Source organism: Colossoma macropomum, unplaced genomic scaffold, assembly GCF_904425465.1.
Source record: "Colossoma macropomum unplaced genomic scaffold, Colossoma_macropomum, whole genome shotgun sequence".
NCBI lineage: Eukaryota > Metazoa > Chordata > Actinopteri > Characiformes > Serrasalmidae > Colossoma > Colossoma macropomum.
The window spans coordinates 14,534,473-14,554,591 of record NW_023494798.1 but is presented as its reverse complement, the minus strand read 5'-3'; the positions used below and the strand labels follow the sequence as shown (position 1 = coordinate 14,554,591).

The 20,119-nt window shown below is 43.8% G+C and overlaps 1 protein-coding gene across 1 annotated transcript in view; it reads right to left on the bottom strand.

Moving 5' to 3' along the window:
* znf423 (zinc finger protein 423) overlaps positions 1–20,119 on the bottom strand; it is a 193,731-nt gene that overhangs the window by 86,107 nt on the left and 87,505 nt on the right. Inside the window, 3 exon segments of the mRNA XM_036584852.1 lie at positions 14,456–14,540; positions 15,442–16,668; positions 16,670–18,873. Of these exon segments, the coding sequence (XP_036440745.1) occupies positions 14,456–14,540; positions 15,442–16,668; positions 16,670–18,873 (3,516 nt within the window).

Genomic DNA, 20,119 nt, shown 5'->3' with positions numbered 1-20,119 from the left:
AGCTCGGCAGGGTGGGTTGGGTGGGGGCTGAGGGGGGCTCCTGTAATCGTCCCACCCTCCCCTGCACAGCAGCTGCCTCAGACACACCTGGAAGGGCCTGGGATGTGGGAGAGAGGGGGGCAGCTGCACCCCTGCTAGAGGTACCTGAGTTTTACACGCACATGTACTCGCACACACAACCAGCAAATCAGCCCACTAAGGCCCCCCAAAAAATGACCCATATCAAAACGGATGCTACGGAGCAGGAATGACGCACTAGTGCAAAAATTCATGCGCACACTCAGGCAAATACACTTTAATCTAGTGGGCCTTTCACACACACACCCACACATACACACACCTGCACACCCACCCGCGCTGTCTCGGCGGCACTGGCCGCTAGTGTGGCTGATTTTCCATTCTGTTCCCACACCTTTTGGAGGAGGCTCCCCCTGAGCAGTTCTCTTATAGATCTCCAAACAGCTTGTAATTACCTTTAATAAACAGCATAAGAAGCAAATCAAGCGCAAACGTGGCAAAATGAGTTCTCGGGGGGATCAGACGCCACTCAGGCTTGCAAACAAACATTTCGGCAAAAAACATCGCTGCCTCTCTCCCTCTCTCTCCCTTTTCAACATGACATTCTCTGTGGGGGCTACTCAGAGATGGGAGGGAGAAGGAACGAGAGTGAGAAAAGACAGAGAAAAGGACTGAAGGAGATGTGCAGGGCTGCACTGACTTGGTCAAAATGTGAGGTGATGTTAGAGAGCAGGGCTTCATTAAATATGGACAGAATACTAGTATTATGGGGGTAATATGACAACATTTATTTGCTAGCAGTGGTGGGCAATATGACGATATTTATTGTTATTGTGATACATTACATATACAGTACTGTTCAAAAGACTTGTCTAAGCACGCTGTTTAAAACCGTGTGTCTTGGCAATAATTGTGTTTTTGCTTGTAAAACAAATGAACACAATTGCACTAAAAAGTACCAAGAATTTCTTTTTTTGAAAACCATAGCTGATGTCACATGTTAACACTTGCTTTAACTTAATGAAGCACTGATTATTCAAACCAGGTATTGGATGATTGGATGTGAAATGCTGAATAAAAATCACTGTGTTAATAGTTTTTGACTGTCATTTTTTAAATGTGGTGCTTATCAAATCTCAAAAAACTAAATATTGTACATATTGTGCATCATGAAAATTTGCTATATCACCGACAACTAGCATTGTGATTGTATTGCTACACACTATGACTGCATTCTGCCTTCTATTAATACTGTTTTGGTGTGTCAATAGTATGACTGAACATTAAGATGGGCCTGCATTTTTTCAAACATTTCACTTTTTTTGGATTGCATAAACACCTTTATTAACCAAACACTGTGACTGGTTAGCTGACTCATTTGCATATTGTAACCTTCTGTGATATCACTACTGCAAAAGCCTATACCATGATAACGGTTAGCAATGATATACTCAGCCGACCTATTTGAGAATGAAAGTGTCTCACTGTAAACGTGTGGAGTATAAATGAGTGTGCACTTCCCCATTTCTTCTAGATCCTAAACTCCTTTTTTCCTCCTCATCCCTCTCTTCCTTTTTCTCCATCCCTCCCCTTATCCAGCCGCTCTGGCAGCGCGCCCCCTCCTCGATAGCCCCCAGTGCAACTGCGCCGGCCTCCTGGAGGTTCCGCCTGGCTAGTTCCAGGTGGTGTGGGATGTGCATGAGGGGCTTCTCATCTGTTCCCATGTTCACACGCTCACACACGCTGTCTGCAGTGGAGACCACCACACCACCAACAAGCCATAAACCCCCCTGCCCAAAAACTCAGGGACAGCAAGTCGCTCAGGAACGGATCCTTTTCGTATTCATAAACAAAGCACCTGTGCCTATCCCAGCTCGGTTCAGTCAGACAGATAACAACACATTACAGTGCCATCTCAGCTTAGAGATTTACTATAGATTAAACTGTACATGTGCAGCAGGTAAACCCAAGAGTGGTACATTAGATCTGACACTAGTAGAAACAAGCAAAGTCATCAGGCTTACACTGATCTGAGGCCTGTAATAATTATTAAACTTAACCCTTTAAACTGTAGGCTTATTATTCAGCTCTCAAGGCATTATTCAGTTTTGTTATGCAATATGCAAAAATATGTCACGGCACTTGAAGACATTTTCATGAAATGTATCACAGTGTTTAGTTATTAAGGATAGAGTTGTTTGTAAACAACACAGAATAGACAAAATGCACTGGCAAAACAGCAGTGCGACATTTAAAAAGGCTATGGAAAACTATGAACACAGTGAGCTATTATACACTGGTTCTTGTTGTCTACAGGCTCTCCATAATTGGTCTAAATTTGGCTTTTTATGATATATACAATTGTAATTGTAAAAAAGTTCTGACAATGATGTACTCCAAAAAAGTGTATCATGCTGTAATTTTTAATGATAATGATCATCATATTGTCCTGCCCTTTACAAAGTATTATATACTATTCAATAACAATTATGAAATATTAAGCAAATAAACCCCTTTGAATCATGAGCTTTTTACCTCCTAAGGCATATTATTGAGTAAATAAACGTGCCACAACACAAAGTGGCACATTTAGTTATGTTAGAGTTATCTTAGGTAGTCTCAGGTAACTCAAGTGTATAATATATGTTTGGAGCTGTCAGCAGGTCCTGGCCATTTCAAGGGTTAATTAGTTATGAGAAAGAGGAACTGAAGTGAAGGGGTGAGCAATATGGTGATATTTTACCGCTATCATGATAAATCACATCACAGTGCACTTTTCTGAGTATACTGGGAATTCATCAGGGCCTTATGAGTAAATCCATGTTTCATTACAAACAGCATAATTACGCCTATTTATTGAATTTAGTGCATTCAGAACTAAAATACTAATCTAATCAACATTGAATGAAATCTAGAGGTGCCTCATGGACTGAGACCATTCACTGAGCTTAGTCCTTGAGATTATGCTAACATTTACTACTTGCTTTCATTCACTATTAGCCACATCAGCTTTTCTGGTCAACCTAGCCCTTTAAATGCAGCTTCATGGCCATCTGAATTTCAATGGAGGTCAATTGGGCATGTGAACGGAGTTCAAAGCCATTTAAACTTCTTCAGTTACCCGTCACTCAGCACAACAGAGACATCAATGGCTTAAATAAATGACACTTGGAGGAATGCTCCGTTCTCAATAAAGGCATGTGTGTGTCGAGTGGAGAGGGCTGGTGTTGTCTCCAGTCACACACACATGGCCCTAGGCTAGACGCAGACCGTACACACGCACACACACACATGCATAAGCGCTCAGCAGAGTGAGCTATCATCCACATTATCCACATCCATTGACTTCTAAAGCTTCTTGTGTGCTGCCTCATTAAATCTTCACTGACACAGAGAGACCACACCAGGTCCCCTTCACCAGCCTCAGTGTGTGTGTGCTTGAGCATGCATGTGTCTCTCTATGTCTCTCCTAACTGCACAAATACAGACATATGCGACAGAGCGTTGCTCACCACACTGAGAAATTATCAGTAATATATATTGTATTGGCTAGCAGAAAACACAAAGGTGCACATCCTAAGCTGAAATTACCTACTTTAAGATGTACCCACATGTTCAATTGTCCACAAGAAGTTTAAGTGTCATTGAAAAGCACTGCTTATCCTTCTGGGTCACGGTGGGGTGCTGGAGCCTATCCCAGCTGTCATTGGGCGGAAGGCAGGATACACCCTGGACAGGTCGCCAGTCCATCACAGGGCAGACAGACAGACAGACATACACGTTCACACACTCACTCACACCTAGGGGCAATTTTAGCATGTCCAATTGGCCGGTTTAGATGATGTATGTATGTATGTATGAAAAGCATTGCCAATAGAAGTAGATGCTCTGGAGCAGCCACACATGAGCTTGAGATCACAATGTCCAAGTGATACCAAGCATCAGCTAGAGGGGTTTAAAGTCCCCCGTTTTGCACTGTGGAGCAGTGGAGTGATGGAACACCATGAGTTAGAGCTGGATAAAGCACATGTATATGCAGTCAGTATAAGAAACAGTGAACTTGACCTATTCATGCGCTGCCCACAAGCATGTTCTTTCGTAGCAACTGCTGCAAGATATTTTGTCTTTAGACAAAGACTTGGGAGCTACAGCTTCTCATGAAACTGTTTTTTGCACTATTTACAGGATCAGGACCTGATCTTATTAGTGCTCTTGCAGCAGAATGCAATTGCAATTCTCACAGCTCCAACTAGACGGGGGCAATAAAATATTTTTGTTATCATGATACATTTTGTTATTGTGATAAACAATATGCTTTTCTGACCTTAAAGAACACTGATCAACTGCATGTTTCATCACAAAGAGAGCACAATTAGGCCTGTTAAATTGGAATTAGTGGAGTGCAGAATGTGAAACACTGAATGATAATCCTATTTATAATTTTTGACAGCAATTTTTAAACATGGCATTACTAGTGTATTGTGTCTGTGTGTCAAAATATTGTGTTATATACTGTGAATTGTGAAAATGTCTTGAACTATCATAATTTATTTTTACCATATCACACACCCCTAGCTCCAACGTCTAATGTAAAGCCTTCCCAGAAGAGCAGAGGCTGTTACTGCAGCAAAGAGGGAGCAAACTCCTCATTAATACCCTTGATTTCAGAAGAAACATTAGATGAGCAGGTGTCTACAAACTACTGGACATGTAGTGTATACATACTAGAAACCACATTGTAGAGGCTGGCACAAATTACTAAAAAGGCATAACCAACACTGACTCAAGTGCTTCGTGACATCACCGCGGGGTCAAATGACAATCTTCTGTGTGGTGTTGCCATGGTGACGTGTGCGGTTCATGCTTCAGGCATTAGGCTCATTGGGATAAATAAGTAAGAGTCAGGAGTGAGACGTGTCATTAGCCACTCTCTCCAGAGGGTTCTGTTCAGGTGTGTGTGTGTGTGTGTGTGTGTGGGGTATATGCACACTTGCTCATGCCCCTAACCCAGCCCCATGCAAAAACAACCACTTAGGGGGTGGATGATTGTGTATTTTATACGTATTCCTTGGTAGTGGAGAATGGTGGGGTAGGGGGTTGAAGTGAAATGAAATGCTAGTGAACTTCTCTGTCATTAAACTGAACACTATGTCCCAGTCTACAAGTGATCTAGTCATGCATTTCTCTACAATACTGCACCGTAGCTCTGCCTCTCTACTCTGCCCTCCACAAGCAGTGTAGTGTGTGTGTTTGAAGGGGGTTATGGCGAGAGATGGGGGACAAACCTGGCGGAAGCTGGGCGGGCTCTCTCTCTACAGGCCGTCCGACAGGCAGGGAGGGGTTGAAAGAGAAGGCAGGGTGACAGTTAGTCAGCAGCTCCATGATCACATGGGGGTTAGAGGGGGGGACATGGGACAGACAAAAGGAATTATGGATAATGAGTGGGAGCATTCACTGTGAAAGTGATGACGGCTAGTGACGCATTTCATATTTACTTCTTAATTGACAGATGTGTGTGCTGCCCACAAATGTGGTCTTTTAAAAGCAACTGCTCAACGTTAGACACTGTGCACCACATATTGAGTAAATATACCAAGAATGTTATGTTTGGGAAAAAAAAAAAATCAGGCAGAAACAGTTTTATGAGAAGCTGTAGCACCCAACTCCGTCTGCCAAAATGTAAAATACCTCTAAAATACCTCAGTGATCCTCAGTTAACAGTTATGTAAGCCTTATACTAACTGCACATCTTAAAAGGTAACACTTGGAGCGAATCTGATGCTGAAATACGATCAAATAAATGCATTATATACAAAGTCTTCTGAATGCTCACATTAACCAAGTGGCATCTCAGCACTAGGGCTGCATATCAGAATTAAATGATACAATCACTTCAATACTATTGAGTACTGAAAAATTCTGTGTCGCTCAATATCTAATTTCAATGCGTATGCAATCAGCCATATCAGTATCCATGACCCAATGAAATTGCTTTTTCTAAAATTTTGACTGCTGATTGGCTGTTTAAATTATACTTCTTCTGTGTAAATATACCCAGTGACAGTAATGACAGTAACTTACTGTAATTTCTTGTGTAGGCCACACCCACTTTCTGTCTGTAATTTAACATAAGGTATCAAAAAAATGCATCATTTAGGAATCGATATTGAAGTCAAAGTATCATTACTGGTATACATATAGAATATTTTTCAAACAAAAACCTGCCCTTTAAATACCAGTTAATATACATTCAATTTCTTAATACAGCTCATGTCTCTTTCTTTGGTACTTTCTGCTAAACAAATGCTTGACGCAGATAGAGCATCACCTGATTTGTATGATACACCTTACGTTATACACATGACTACAACATAGCAATTACTGTTGTGTTGTTAAGGTCAGCTGTGTAAGTGTCATGTCGAATGAGAAGAAAATGGTGATTACATTAGACAAGTGATTGCTAGAAAAGCCCACGTCTTTATTTCCGTTCAGAGCCTGCAATAATCCTAATGACACACTACACAAGCCTTTTTCTGACCATATCCATAACAGCTTTCTCTATGAGAGAGAGAGGCTAAAAGGAGCAAAATAGGACAGAGAGAGCGAGAGAAAGAGAGAGAGAGAGGAACTGAGAGACGGACAGAGGGGGGTGAAGAGGCTGACTACAGCTCAATCCACTAATAAAGGCAGATGAAAGTGAGGTTAAACACAATATGCTAATTGAAATGTGTTGGCTGATTAAGGGCGATTGAGAGGAGAGTGGGCGTGCTGTGAGTTCTGGGCGCTGGTGATTAGTGCAGCATTAGTGTCTGCATGCTTTTCCTCATGACGTGCTGTACAGAGGCATGGAGGGAGGGAGAGAGAGAGATGGAGAGAGAGAGAATGAGGGAGGGAAGTGAAATGAGTAAGCCCCCTTCCGCTCTCTCCTCATGTCCGTCTTCACACACACACACACACACACACACACACACGCACATACTTCATGATTCTGCCCACACACTCAAAGAATAAGAAAACTAGAGAAAAACAGCAGAGCCCTGAGGAGCCACATAACACTCAGACAAACATACCAAAGAGCAGAGCGAGCGGGCCTGCGCTGCCTAGCAAAACGGAAACGCTCCAGAACATCCCACCTTATCACAAGGAATGTCAAGAGCATGTCAAAATCAGTACAGGAAGCAGCACAGGCCTGGATCCTCCATGAATTGTTTTCGTTCTTACGCATTGGTTGTTGCTTTTGTTTGTTGCTTGAGTCAGAGACTCTCTCCCTCTCTGTCTTTGTGTGTGGGGGTCTCTCAGGAACACGCCAGCTCCTTTTTCTGCGGGCTTTATTGTTTTCCGCTGTGCAGCTGCAGACCCACGGGGTGCCCCCTGCAGGTGTGAGAGCGTGCGAGTGGGTGTGTGAGTGTGTGTTGCTGAGAGTGTGCATGTGCATGTGTGCGTTTCTCCCCCCCACCAGCAGGGCGCGCCGCAGCACTCGGGTAGGCATCAAGGGGGGGCAGTGCTAAACGGAGACTAAAATTAAAACCCAAGCACCACCATCAATGTGATTACACACACACACACACACACATGTGCACACACACCTCGTGGGGGTAGCCCAGCAAAGGACCTGGAGGTCTTTCTCAGTGGGGCTCTGCTATATTAAAATGAAGGTAAACCCACTGAGCTTACTCAGTGGAACGAACTCGCACTATAACACCTCCACGTCTCTTTCTGTGATTGACTCATACTTAAGAAAAACTAAAATAACAAATAACAGTGCCACTGTGTACGCTGTCCATCAAAAGTCTGGGGACACTTAGCTTTTCAAAAACGTTTTTAAGACAAACAAGCAGGCTTTCTTCATCCATTTGCAATAACGTAACATTAAAGACTGACCAGGGGCCTGTCTGACGAAACACATTCAACTTCAACAAAGTTCCTGACAGAAAAAAAACAAAGAAATTATACTACATAATTATGTAGCACTGCCACTGTGTTATAATTGCTTTATATTTTTGACATCTATGCAATATGATTCATTTTTGCCACTGAAAAGGGATGTGATTGACACCACAGATGTCACAAAGAGAAAAAAAGTGGCCCAAAAAGGACGGAGGGGTCCACCTCGGTTAGAAGCCTGTCCTTGATTGGTCAGAAGCCCATCCCTAATTGGTCCGAGAGCTGTTTGTGATTCAAACGCAACCTGCCCTTGAGCAGGTTAGGCATACAGCATAAATTGTTATGGTGCATAGCCTGGTAAAAATCACCTGGTCAGGTGATGAATATTTGTGATGAACTTGATGCACAATATTGCAAATCCACCTAAAGTATTTTTAAACAGCTGTTTATGCAGATAATAACTAAAAAACTGCACCAACAGTGTCAAAATTTCAATTTGAAAATAAGTTAAAGTGTCATAAGTAATAAGTCTCTTTAATCATATATCACTGTTCTACACTTCTGTTTATAATCATGTATTAGTAAGTCTATCACTCCACTATTGTACCATATTTTTTGTAACAGCCTCCCTTCTCCTCCCCCTCTCTCGGAATGTCCAGTCCTGTAGTTTGGAGGTGTTTGGTCAGAGCAGGTATGATAATCCAGCACAGTGGCTGGCTGTCAGTCACTGAGGAAATAAAGGGGTCTGAACATACCCTCCAATAATGTACTACCGGGTTGTGGACTGGATGGAATATTATCAGTATTATTACTGTGATTATGTCTGTCTCTCGCCAGGCAGGCATCATAAATAGAGTCACTCTGGTAGTGCCTCTGCAGGGTGAGGCTGAGGGGGTGATCAACTCCCAAACTGAGCAGCCCTCCTTACGGAGTCCCTCAACCTAGGCCTCAAACAGATAGACACAGAGAGAGAGAGAGAGAGAGAGAGAGAATTTGTTTCAGTCCACCATTAAAGGCAGAAAAAAGCCTTGTTTTTGGTGAAAAGAAAAGAGTGTATATGTTTGCAAATTCATGTTGTCATCTTCTTGTGGGGCCCAAATATCCTCAGGATAATGGGAAACATGAAAATGTTTAACATCTGTCTAGTCCCCATGAGAAAAAGTGCCCTGTTTAACCAAAAAGTGAAAATACAGGTTTTATTCGAAAAACAAAAAAAAATCAAAAGATTTCCTTTTACTCAAATTAAACTCAACTTGAAATCAAAACGGACCTTTTTTACCTAGCAACTTGATGTGTCTGGTGTCAGACTTTTGCCCGCCTCTAAAACCTCCTCTGATTTTTGATTAGATGGCAGAGAAAAATAACACTAACCAATAATATCATGTTTCAGCAGCCCCCCCCCCACCACCCCAGCTATCTTCAATTGAAACTGCTCAGCTATCTCAGAGACACTCTCCAACACTTAATGCACTTAGAAATATCACGGCACAGAAAGAAAATGCGTTATAATTCCCAGATCACGGTAACTTTAAGGTAAGGTTATGTTCAGGCATTATTTGTCAGAGGTCAGTGGAAGTACCCACAAACATAGGAATACAAACTTGCGCATGTGTGTGAGAGAATGTGCCTTAGCTCAGCCCAAGTGGTGTGCGTAGAGGGGGTGAAGCTTTGGGGAAATCTACCACATTACAGGATTAGATTATACAGTGAGAAGTCTGCTTCTGAGTAGCTCCATCTCCCTTAAGCACTCCATCCACAGCCACAGTTACTCTGTACCTCCACCATAATGGAACCTCACATTGACCTCACATTCATGCACACCTGACAGACCAATATATATCCACTTTACTGAGTAAAATAATTAACAAGAAACTATTAAAGGAGACTAAAGCTGATAAGATCATAGTATACAATCAACATTAGCAAGGCTGAGCTGCGGCTGGCTGCAAATATGTGGTAAACATGTTGACAAAGATGGTATATGAACACTGAGGCAGCAACTAGGAGAGAGTATGGTGCAGAAGATGGTCACTTTTATGTTTTATTGTTCTATGTGTTCACATTTCTTACAGAAAAACACTGTTAATGTTAATTGTATAACTTATGCTGTCAACTAGTATAGCACATTTATGGAATAATTTATACTGAGCAGAACTAACCCCAACAACGATCAATTATTTTCCATTTTCTTTTTTTCTTTTGCAATTATTCTCTGTTGTGGTATAAATAAGCATTTAAAACTCAAATGGTCAAAAATGACCTATAGTAGTTTGAATAGTTATGGAGTTCTGTTAAAAATCAAGGTGCCAAAAATGGTTCTTCAGCATGATGAACCACTTTTGATTCCCTGAAGAACTTTTCAAGGAATGGTTCTTCAAAGAAAGAGATGTGTGAGTAAGGAGAACCTTAAGTTTAAAGAACATCCACAAAATGTACAGGGGCTATAAAAATGAAAGATCTTTTCAAGCTAAGAAGCATTTAGGAACTGCATTTGCAACACCATATAAGCCCAGGCATGTATATGTGGTTAGGTTGATCATGCATGCGTTGGAATCGGAGGTGCATTAATGAAATTTGCTCTTGGTAATCACACACTGCCGCGTCGGAGCGAGGGCGCTACGTATTTACGCAGTCTCTCTGCACAGCCGCGCGCGTCTACATTAAATAATCAGACGGGTTCAATCAACAGGCAGAGGGAAAAATAAACCCACATTCCTCCAGGCCCGCCGCCTCCTGGAGAATGGCGCTCTGATCGTGCCTGCCTGCCGCACCAGTCGGATTAATTAAAACACCAGGCAGTTTTTTTTCCACCCCTCCTCCTCCCGTCACTGAGTAATCAAGCTCCTTTCCAGCAGACCGTGGTAGCCCGAGCCCTGCGTCGAATCCCTTCGCTCAACTCACCTCCACTTACACTGAACGACAGGCAGCCGACAGCCAAGAGACTCAAAACTAACACGAATGCGGTTTGTCATGCACATCTATGCTGGTCTTTCAACGATATAGATGATGATAGAAATCTTTGTGCGTTTTAGGAAGAGCCCCTGTGACTGAGAGGCATGTGGGGGTGGGTTTTTTTCCCTTTATATTGGGGTGCATTTGGATCCCACGCTCCCCAGGGGCCTGCTAGTGGAGCGGAGTGACGGCAAAGGAAACGACATACACTGCGCAGTGGTGGGGAGATCACAGGAGGAGTAGGAGAGGAGAAGAGGAAGAGCAGATGTTGCAGGTTTGACTGGTTAAACTGATTGAGATGAGGTGTCACCTCAGCAGTAATGAACACTCGGAGATGGGGAGAAAAGAGGGAGGGAGGGCGTGTGAGAGAAAGAGTGTGTGTGAGAGAGAAAGAGAGAGAGAGAGAGAGAGAGAGAGAGAGAGACTGGGGGTTTTGGTGAGGTATGATCACACCTCCACAAACATCAGCTCTGAGACAGAGTGATACAAGAAGGTGTGTCAGCAAACATGCAGAGTACGACAGGTAAAAAAAGGCTATGAGTGTGTGTGTGGGGGAGTGTTAGCGTTCTCATATGAGACCTCAATCATCTTTTAGGCTATATATGTGTATGTGGAGGAAAATGGAAAGGGACTCACACATACAGAGTTCAACTGCGAAACAATGAATAAGTACAATGAATAAAATACCATCATATTTTATTTGCACAGATATTTCTAAATGCTGATCTTGATTGCCATTGAACTAAATATCTAATAAATTCACTAGAGATGCACCAATAAGGAATTTCTGGAACAATAACGATACCTGATGATTAATACCTTGTTGTGGCCGATCCCGATACCAATAATTTTCTCTACTTTTTTCGCATAGGGACCATATTCTACATTTTTCTTGTATTTTATTTTCTCCCTGGGGTCCACCTACAGCATTTGTGAGGTTTTATGTACCAAAAACAATCAGAATTCATTTTTACACGCCCATTTTCTAACCTTCTTATCCCTTAAAACTGAACAGGCTATTTTTGTTACTGTGCCTGATTTATGTGAGTGATCTCTGTTCTGATTGGCTGCTTTTTATTGCACCTTATTCTAAAAGCAGTCTGGGCTGAAACACTCCTTATAGATAATAGAGTAAATAGATGGGGTTAAACTGCTTTAGTCTGCACAGGTAGATATAAATGTGTTTTCTGATGTCTCTGTGAAATCACAAAAAAAAAAAAAGACATGCAGCTGTTGCAACAATCTTTACACAACAGTACATTTTGAAACCTTTCCAAGAGGTACACCCTACATCAACCTCTTTTATTTAAAAAACAAGGAAAATTCTATCATATGGGCCCCAACTTCACACTACAATTCATATATGAAGTGCAGTATAAGTCACTTTAAAACTTTAATTTTACAAAGCCATGACATAGCTAAATCTGTCTTTGAAAAGAAAGAAAAAATCCATCAGTAGTGACTGTATATATGACAGTGAACATGCAAAAAAAAATTATGTGTTGTAATTATCGATCATAATTTCAATTTAATTCAATATAATTTCATTATAATATCAAAACACTGAATCACTTTTTAGGGCACACTGAATCTTTGATGACTAATAACCTTCTTCCATCACGAGTCACATGACCTCTACACTGAAGTGAGCTGATTTTGCCAGTGCTGTACGATGAAGTGCCCTTTACTGTAGTGCAACATAGTAATACAGATGAGCAAATGGCAGAATATCATAGAAAACTACAGACACTATTTTGTGAAGAAGCTCTGCGTATCCTCATGGATTTTGATGAGAAAAAGAGGGGCTGGAATATCAAAGCCTTATAATATCCTCGCTAGTCATATATCAAAGCTGACAGATAGTGTAGCTTTTTAATGATTGTTTCGTAATCTCCAACAAAAAGGAGAGGAGTGGAGCGAGAGTGTGCTGCAGTTAGAGCTCCTCTGTGATCTCGCTGCAATTTTCTGCCGGCTAACACGGCGTCTGATAAAGGTTAATACACTGCTCCCTTTTTTTTTATTATGCCAAGACGTCATCAATCTTTGAAGAGGGGTGGAAAAAAATAATAAAATAATAACAGCACTTAAAATAATCTGCCTCAATTCCATAATTAATCTCCTCCAGCTTTTCTGACAATTACGATGTTAATTAACCCAAAATTCCCTCCATGGCGGCGGGGAGAGGCAGGCGATCCGCCTTCCCCTCTCACGTGCGGGCCCCCATCTCTACCATCAGCAGCTCTAAGAGAGAGGAGAAAAGAACTACGGAGGGGGGCGGGGTTGTGTTCATGGCATGGTCCAGGTTGGATTGGACAGGTGATGAGTCAGGTAAATGTGGAGAGGGCTGGACAAAGAGAAGGTCAAGAAGGTTCCCTTTTTGGCTCGTAAGGAATAGGGACCTAAACAGGGAAGTAATTGGGTGCCATTCATTGCCATGTTAATCTTACTGGAGGGAGAATATTAACATGGGACTGAGGGCATGTTCAATTAAACGCAGAATCACCCCCCTTTCCCCACCAGAATGAAGAAACACGGCAAGAACACCAGCTACAAGCTGTATGAACTCACAACTGCAGGTTTTGGTAGCATAAGCAACTGGATATATCAGGCTCTTCCAGTCCGGAATGGACTGCCAAGCCTGAAGAAGTCGCTGAGACTCGAGGTGTTGCACCGTTTGTTCTGTGAAATTACTCACAGGCCCTGCTCGTTAATCTACACTACAGTCTGCTGCTGCAGCAATTATTACTTAAAGAATAACAGCACAGAGGGAGGAAGCACATAAAACAACTGCTGGGGAACAGCGCAACACAATTCCGCCACAGCCTGGGCCACGGGATGGGAAATGTCGTCTGCCTAGTGGAAACCATGACAGCCTGACTCAGCACTTTATCGCACGTTTGGTTAACGCTGTCAGAAGATTTGCCAAACATAATTAGAACAGGCAGAGAAAGCACTTTTATGCTGGCTTCCTCTGTCTAACCCTAGCTAACCCCTGTCCTTGGTTAGCATCAGAACTTTACTACACTAGGTGATGAGTGTGTAATGAGTGCATGGCAATAAATAATATCCTCTCCCTGCATGCCACTGCTACCAAACAGTAAATGAACTCCGCTATAGAAAATAAGATGTGAAGCACTGAGTACTGGGTATGAGCAGTCCGCCCTTTTTCAAAAGGGAGAAAAAAAAAAACAACTGAACACAGTGTGGGTAATTGCCCAAGATGAGCACCGGGAATGAAGTGAAGGGGAAAAACACAGAGAACCTAATTGTTTGTTGGCCTTTGCAGAAGGAGCGAGACCTGTAGTCCCAGCCTCGGCTGCGTGGTGAAGAGTTAACAGAGCAATCAGACCCGCAGCCGTGGCCTCAGCTGCGCAGTCAAGTGTTAAACAATGGAACAGCTGTCGAGAGCGACGTCTGCGCTTCCAGAAATAGAGCTGTTCATTTCACCTGTCTGTCTCACACCTGTGTGCAGGGAGAGAGAGGGCTGGGCAGGGCCAGGGCAGCGAGCACGAGAGGAGAGCAGGAGGAGCGGCTGGCAAACAGCCACCCACACACACAAACACACAGTTACACACACGCGCGGCAAAGGTGTTCCACTCACCTATCATGTGATTGGCAACGTGGATCTGGATCTCGCGTTCTGTCTCAAAGGTCATTTGGCATTTAATGCACTGATACGTCTTCTTCTGCAAAATAAGACACAGGATATCAGGACTCAAAGCAGGTTATTTTATTCACAACACGCATGCATGGATGTGTGCACACACTCTGCCTGCCTATCTTGCCATCAAAATTTTCCTATCTGTTCCACTGAGCCAAGACAAAAGCACAGGTAAAGAGCGACCTTGGAAGTTCACTGTCAATATCTAGCAGAGCGAACAGGCTGTACAATAGCCCAGCAGGATGAGACAGCAGAACCCTCTGGGGCCCACGGTAATGCAGTCATGAATTCACACATCTCTGTGCGAGCCAGTACATACTGGGAAGTCAGACAAATACCACTATAAAGTAGTTACTGGCAATATCTTTTATTTTCAAGAGACATACCATAAAATTCCTCATTCGTCTGACAAAAGAAATGAGATATTAAGAAAAGGAATAAAAAGCAGAGAAAAGACAAAATGGAAAACCAGAGAAAAATCTCAGATAACCTAAAAAGCACTTTTAGCCGTAAGAAAGTGCCACAAATGGTTCTTTGAGTGATGCCACTGAAAAAATGTTTGAAAAGAGACTGGTGAGTATGAAGAACCTTTTAAAGGATTAAACAAAATTCACATAATGTAAATGTATCCATTTAAGATATTTTTACATTATGTGGAGATTTAAACTGTAAAAAGGTTCTTTTGCACTCACATCTCATTTACAAACGTGAGCTAATAATGCAGAGAACGCTTTTTTGGCATCTTTCTTCTGATGCGAAACTGAGATCTATGAACTTTAGACTTTATGTTGATAATTATATCACATTATATACTGGGGAAAAAAGATCAAGAGTTAAAATATTTTAACAACTGCAAGACTGTTTTTTCCACACAACTTCTCCTTACATAGTACGTTAGCAATAAAAGAAAAATCGTTGACACTTACTTTAGGGACAGGTGAAGCCTCCGTCACCTTCTTAGATGCACTGGTCTCTGGGCTCATCTCAGGATGGTCCACCTGAACATGGCTTTCCAGATCTTCCAAGGTCTCAAACTTCACAGCGCACTCAGGGCATCGTAGCCCGGTGGTGCCTTTTTCCCCTGGCTCCTGAGGGGTCACAACCCCGCTAGATGACTGACCGTTGGTGCCTCGGCTCATGCAACTAGCACACAGCCCGAAAGGCAGGCCATTGACGTCCAGCTTGACAAGCTCCTGCTTGTTCTTAAACTCTTTCAAGCAGAGGGCACATTTATAGAGCTTGTGGGCCTGCAACTGGCCATTGGGAGATGATGAGGCTGACCCTCCTCCTCCGCCACTGCCCCCTGACGAAGAAAGCTTCTGCATGTGGAAGGTGCCATGGATCTTCAGCTCTAGGGTGGAGGTGACGGTCTGCATGCAGACTACACAGCGGAAGCCTGTCAGCGAGTTTCTCAGGTCTGGGTGCATCTGGCAGTGCTCAATGAATTCCTCCTCACTTTGCAGGGGCATCTTGCAGATACGGCAGGTGCCTGTGTCCAGGCTCTTGCTGTGGGTGACTTTGTGCTCTGTGAGGGTCAGCAAAGAAGGGAAACGTTCTCCGCAGATGGGGCACATGTAATGTTTCGCTGGACCACGGTGGGTTTGGGCATGTTCCCTCAGGCCATTCTCTGAGAAGAAGGTCCTTGAGCAGACATTGCACTTGTGATTGCCCTTGATGAAATCAGCCTTCTTTTTACGGGACCCTGCATCATCCTCGCCAGGCCTTATATTATGATCACGCAACCGGTGGTTTTGGAGCAGTGACTCCATGGTATAAGCAGCACCACAGATGTCACAAGCATACATCGGTTCTGAGGCGTCCATCTCCTCCTCTCCTCCACTGGCTTCATGGCTGTTGGCTGTTTCCTGGGTCCCTCCCTTCAAAAGCATGTTCTGCAGGTCGGCCTGCTCAGCAGCTGCAGTTGAACCTCCTCCTCCACGTTTAGAGCTTTGTGTCACCCCATTGGGAGTTCCGTTCTGACTTCCTCCATTTCCATTGCCATTTCCTCCATCAAACATGCAATGCTTCTCTCTGAGATGTCTCTCCAGCAGGACAATGGCATGGAAGGCCTTCCCGCAGAAGCGGCAATTAAATTTTTTACTGTGGGTGGTGATGTGGCACTGGAGCTCCACCTCTGTGCCAAAACTCTCTCCCACAGAAAATGCACTTGCGAGCTTTGCCGGCAACCCCAGGCCCGGTGGGTTGATTCAGGTGAGTGTGCTTTACATGCGTCTGCAGGTCACTCTCTTTGCGGAAGTCCCATGCACATGCTGTGCAGCGGTACATTTTCTTTTCATTGCTGTGTTTGACAGCCAGGTGGACTTGGATGGAGACCTTGGAGTCAAATACCTCCTGACACAAAGTGCAGTGGTAGAGCACAAAAGTGTGCATGTCCAGCAAGTGCTTTTGCAGGTCATCCACAGATGAGAACTGTTTGTCACAGCTCTCACAAACATACTGCGTGGAGGTGGTGGTGTAGTGGATGGTCAAGTGCTGCAGCAGGGATTCTTGAGAGTCAAAGTCCTCTTTGTTGCACTGAGGACAAGACTGTCTCCTCAGTAGGACTTCCAGGTGGGACTTGAGGTGGGTCTGGAAACCCTCAAAGCTGGTGAAACGAAGGTCACACTGATTGCAGGGGTAGTCCCCATTAGCACCTGCCTGAGTGGCATCACTGGCCACTCTGTGGCGTTTAGGAGAGGAGATCTCCACATCAGAGGAGGCGGGGCTCAGGTCTGCTACTTTAACTTTGCGTTTGTTGTTGGCTAGTGGGATGTTCTTGTGATTCTCCTTAATGTGTTTAGTGAGCTTGAGAAGTGAGCCAAAGATTGGAGAATTGGTGCAGTAAGGGCAAGAGTACACCTCCATAAAGGACTGTGAAGGCTGCAATACCGGAGACTCCATCTTGGTCACACCACCGCCACTGCTGCAGTGGGTCTGCTGGATGTGTTCGGTGAGGGAGGACTCTGTCAGGAAACCCATTGAACACTGATTGCAGAAGAAGGCATGGTTGCCCTCCAAAGTGGTGGAGCCAGCAACCACACCACCAGGCAAGCAGTGGGAGACACGGATGTGCTCTTGAAGGCTGTTGATGTCTGCAAACATGTCTGGGCAGTAGTTGCAGTGAAAAGCAGAAACATTGCTGAACTGCAAAAGTGGAAAGTTGGACGAAGAGCCCCCGCTGGATCGATGTGCTTTGCGCACATGCTCATTAAGATTGTAAAGAGTAGGCAGGGTGTCTAAACACAGTTGACAGGTGTGGCTCTGCTGAGGTTTGTCTGCATGGATAGTCTTCAGGTGAATCTCTAGAACAGCCAGGCTGTTGAAATCTCTCTTGGAGCAATAAGGGCAACTATACGTCACCTTACCTGACCAGCCTCCTTCATCATGATCGGAGGATGGGGCTAGTTTGCGCCTACCCTGTACAGGTTTGAGAGTTGAGTCTGGGGTTGACCCTCTTTCCAATGAAGCGCTGGAATCAGGAGTGGCGCTGCTCATGGATGCCACACTGCCCAGCACTGGATCAGGACTGGCACTGTGGTTGCTGGAGTCAGGCTGGCGGTGGCTGTCAAGGTGACAGTAGACATCTTCTACTGATGAGAACTGCTCTGCACACATGGGGCACTTGTGTTTCTTGTTGGCATGTGTTCGGTCGATATGGGTGAGCAGGGTGCCTTCATCACTGAAGATCTCTGGGCAGTGGATGCACTGAAGTTCTGCACGGTCTGAAAGCTGGGGGTGGCGTGTAAGCACATGCTTCTCTAATTCATCAGTCTGGCTGAAAGTTTCCTCACAGTAATCGCACATGTATAAGTCCTGGTCTTGGTCAGCAGCATCACCTGTGGACCCGTCACGTTTGCCCTGGTCTTTTTTTGCCATGTGCTCCTTGTTCTTCCTATGGGCCTGCATGTGGCTTTGCAGTGAAGAGGTGGAGGAGAAGCCACGCTTGCAAACGCTGCACTTAAAGGGCTTACTGGAACTGTGCGTCTTCAGATGGATCTTGAGGTGGTCGCTACGTGAGAATGCAGCCTCACACTCCTGGCAGCTATACTTCTTGTCGCCGGTGTGTAGCTTGACGTGACGGTCACGGCTGCGCTTGTGCTTGAAGAGTCGACTGCAGAAGGTGCACTTGAAGGGCAGTTTGTCACTGTGGATCTGCTCATGGCGCTTCAGGTAGCTGAGGCGACTGAAGGACTTGTCGCAGAACTGGCAGGGATAAGGCAGGCCAGAGCCTCCTTCCTCCTCCCCTGTGCCCATGCCCAGATCGCAGCAGCCGTCCCCCAGCATCTGCGATGGTGATGCCACGTCTTTGCTGGAGGGAGAGGACGCCACCCAGGAGAGCCCTGGGTCATCGTCGCCATCTGCAATGCAAAACACAGACAGAATTAAAATGTTAAAGAGGAAGAAAAATTATCTAAATAGAAGCAAAGAACTAAAGACATCTAATCCCACAGGAGTGGAGAAATAAGGACAGAAATATAATTTTTATCCTTTTATGCTCCCTCTGCAAACAAGCTTACCATCTCCAGATTTGGATTTATAATATTTTTCATTACGGCCACCAGATTGAAAAGGTTTTTAAAAGCGATTAGAGCAAATGGAAACAGCCAGGTCCTTCTACAGGACAATGTGTGCAAAATCAAAACACTGGATTATTTGATTTTTTGCTGTTTACGCAAACACAGGGCTAGTCTAGATTACAGCACACATATATTATACAAATATATACAAAGCGGGATGTACTTAATTCTGTCCTGTTTTGTGCAATCTGATGGGGCCTGACACAGTCCAAACGTCATCTATTTAGCATCTCGACTAGCAGCCTCCAAAGGAAAGCAAGGGAGAGAGCTCATGACTTATTGAGCAGGGCTGCTGCGTGTGCACAGTCCCACTGTGGCTCAGACAAACACAGAATTTTCTATCACTGCCTGTTTGTTTGCTTTATTTCGCAGAGTTTTTATGTTCACTGTTAATGTGCTGCAGAAAAAAAGCCTCTGGTATTTCACATTCCAAAAACCCAAATGTTTACAGAGAGTAAATCCACTTCCACTCCTCAGCCCAAAAAAAAGTCCATCCATACCGATGAGCCAATGTAACGGTACACTTGCATGTTCTAAACACAGTTATACCTGAAAGAGTGCTGAAACAATGTTGCAAGTTTTGCCCTGGCTTTGAAACAAAAATAAGCAAAACTGTACAAAGAAAAGTGCTTCACATCAGCTTGTATTGTACAAACTACAAATAATTGTAACTCCATATGGCAATAGTAGGATTTCACTTCCGCCCACTCTCCCCATGCGTACAAAGGTGAGCGCAGCAGAATTTGTGGAAAATAAATTCATGTGATGAATCGATCCACTTTAAAATGTAGGTGCTGTGCAGAACAAATAAATCTCCACGGGGGTTTGTGGGCAGAAATTTGTAAAACCATGAATTATGAATTTAGCTCCAAGCAAGAAATGAATTTAGAGGCTGCAGAAGTAAAAAAAAAAAAATGTAAAAATAGAGATATCAGTATCAGAGCTGATGCTGAAAGAAGTGTCACATCCATCATTAAGAAAATGCTTACAGTTAGTAAAACAAAAAGAAGAGCAAGTGGCGTAAAAT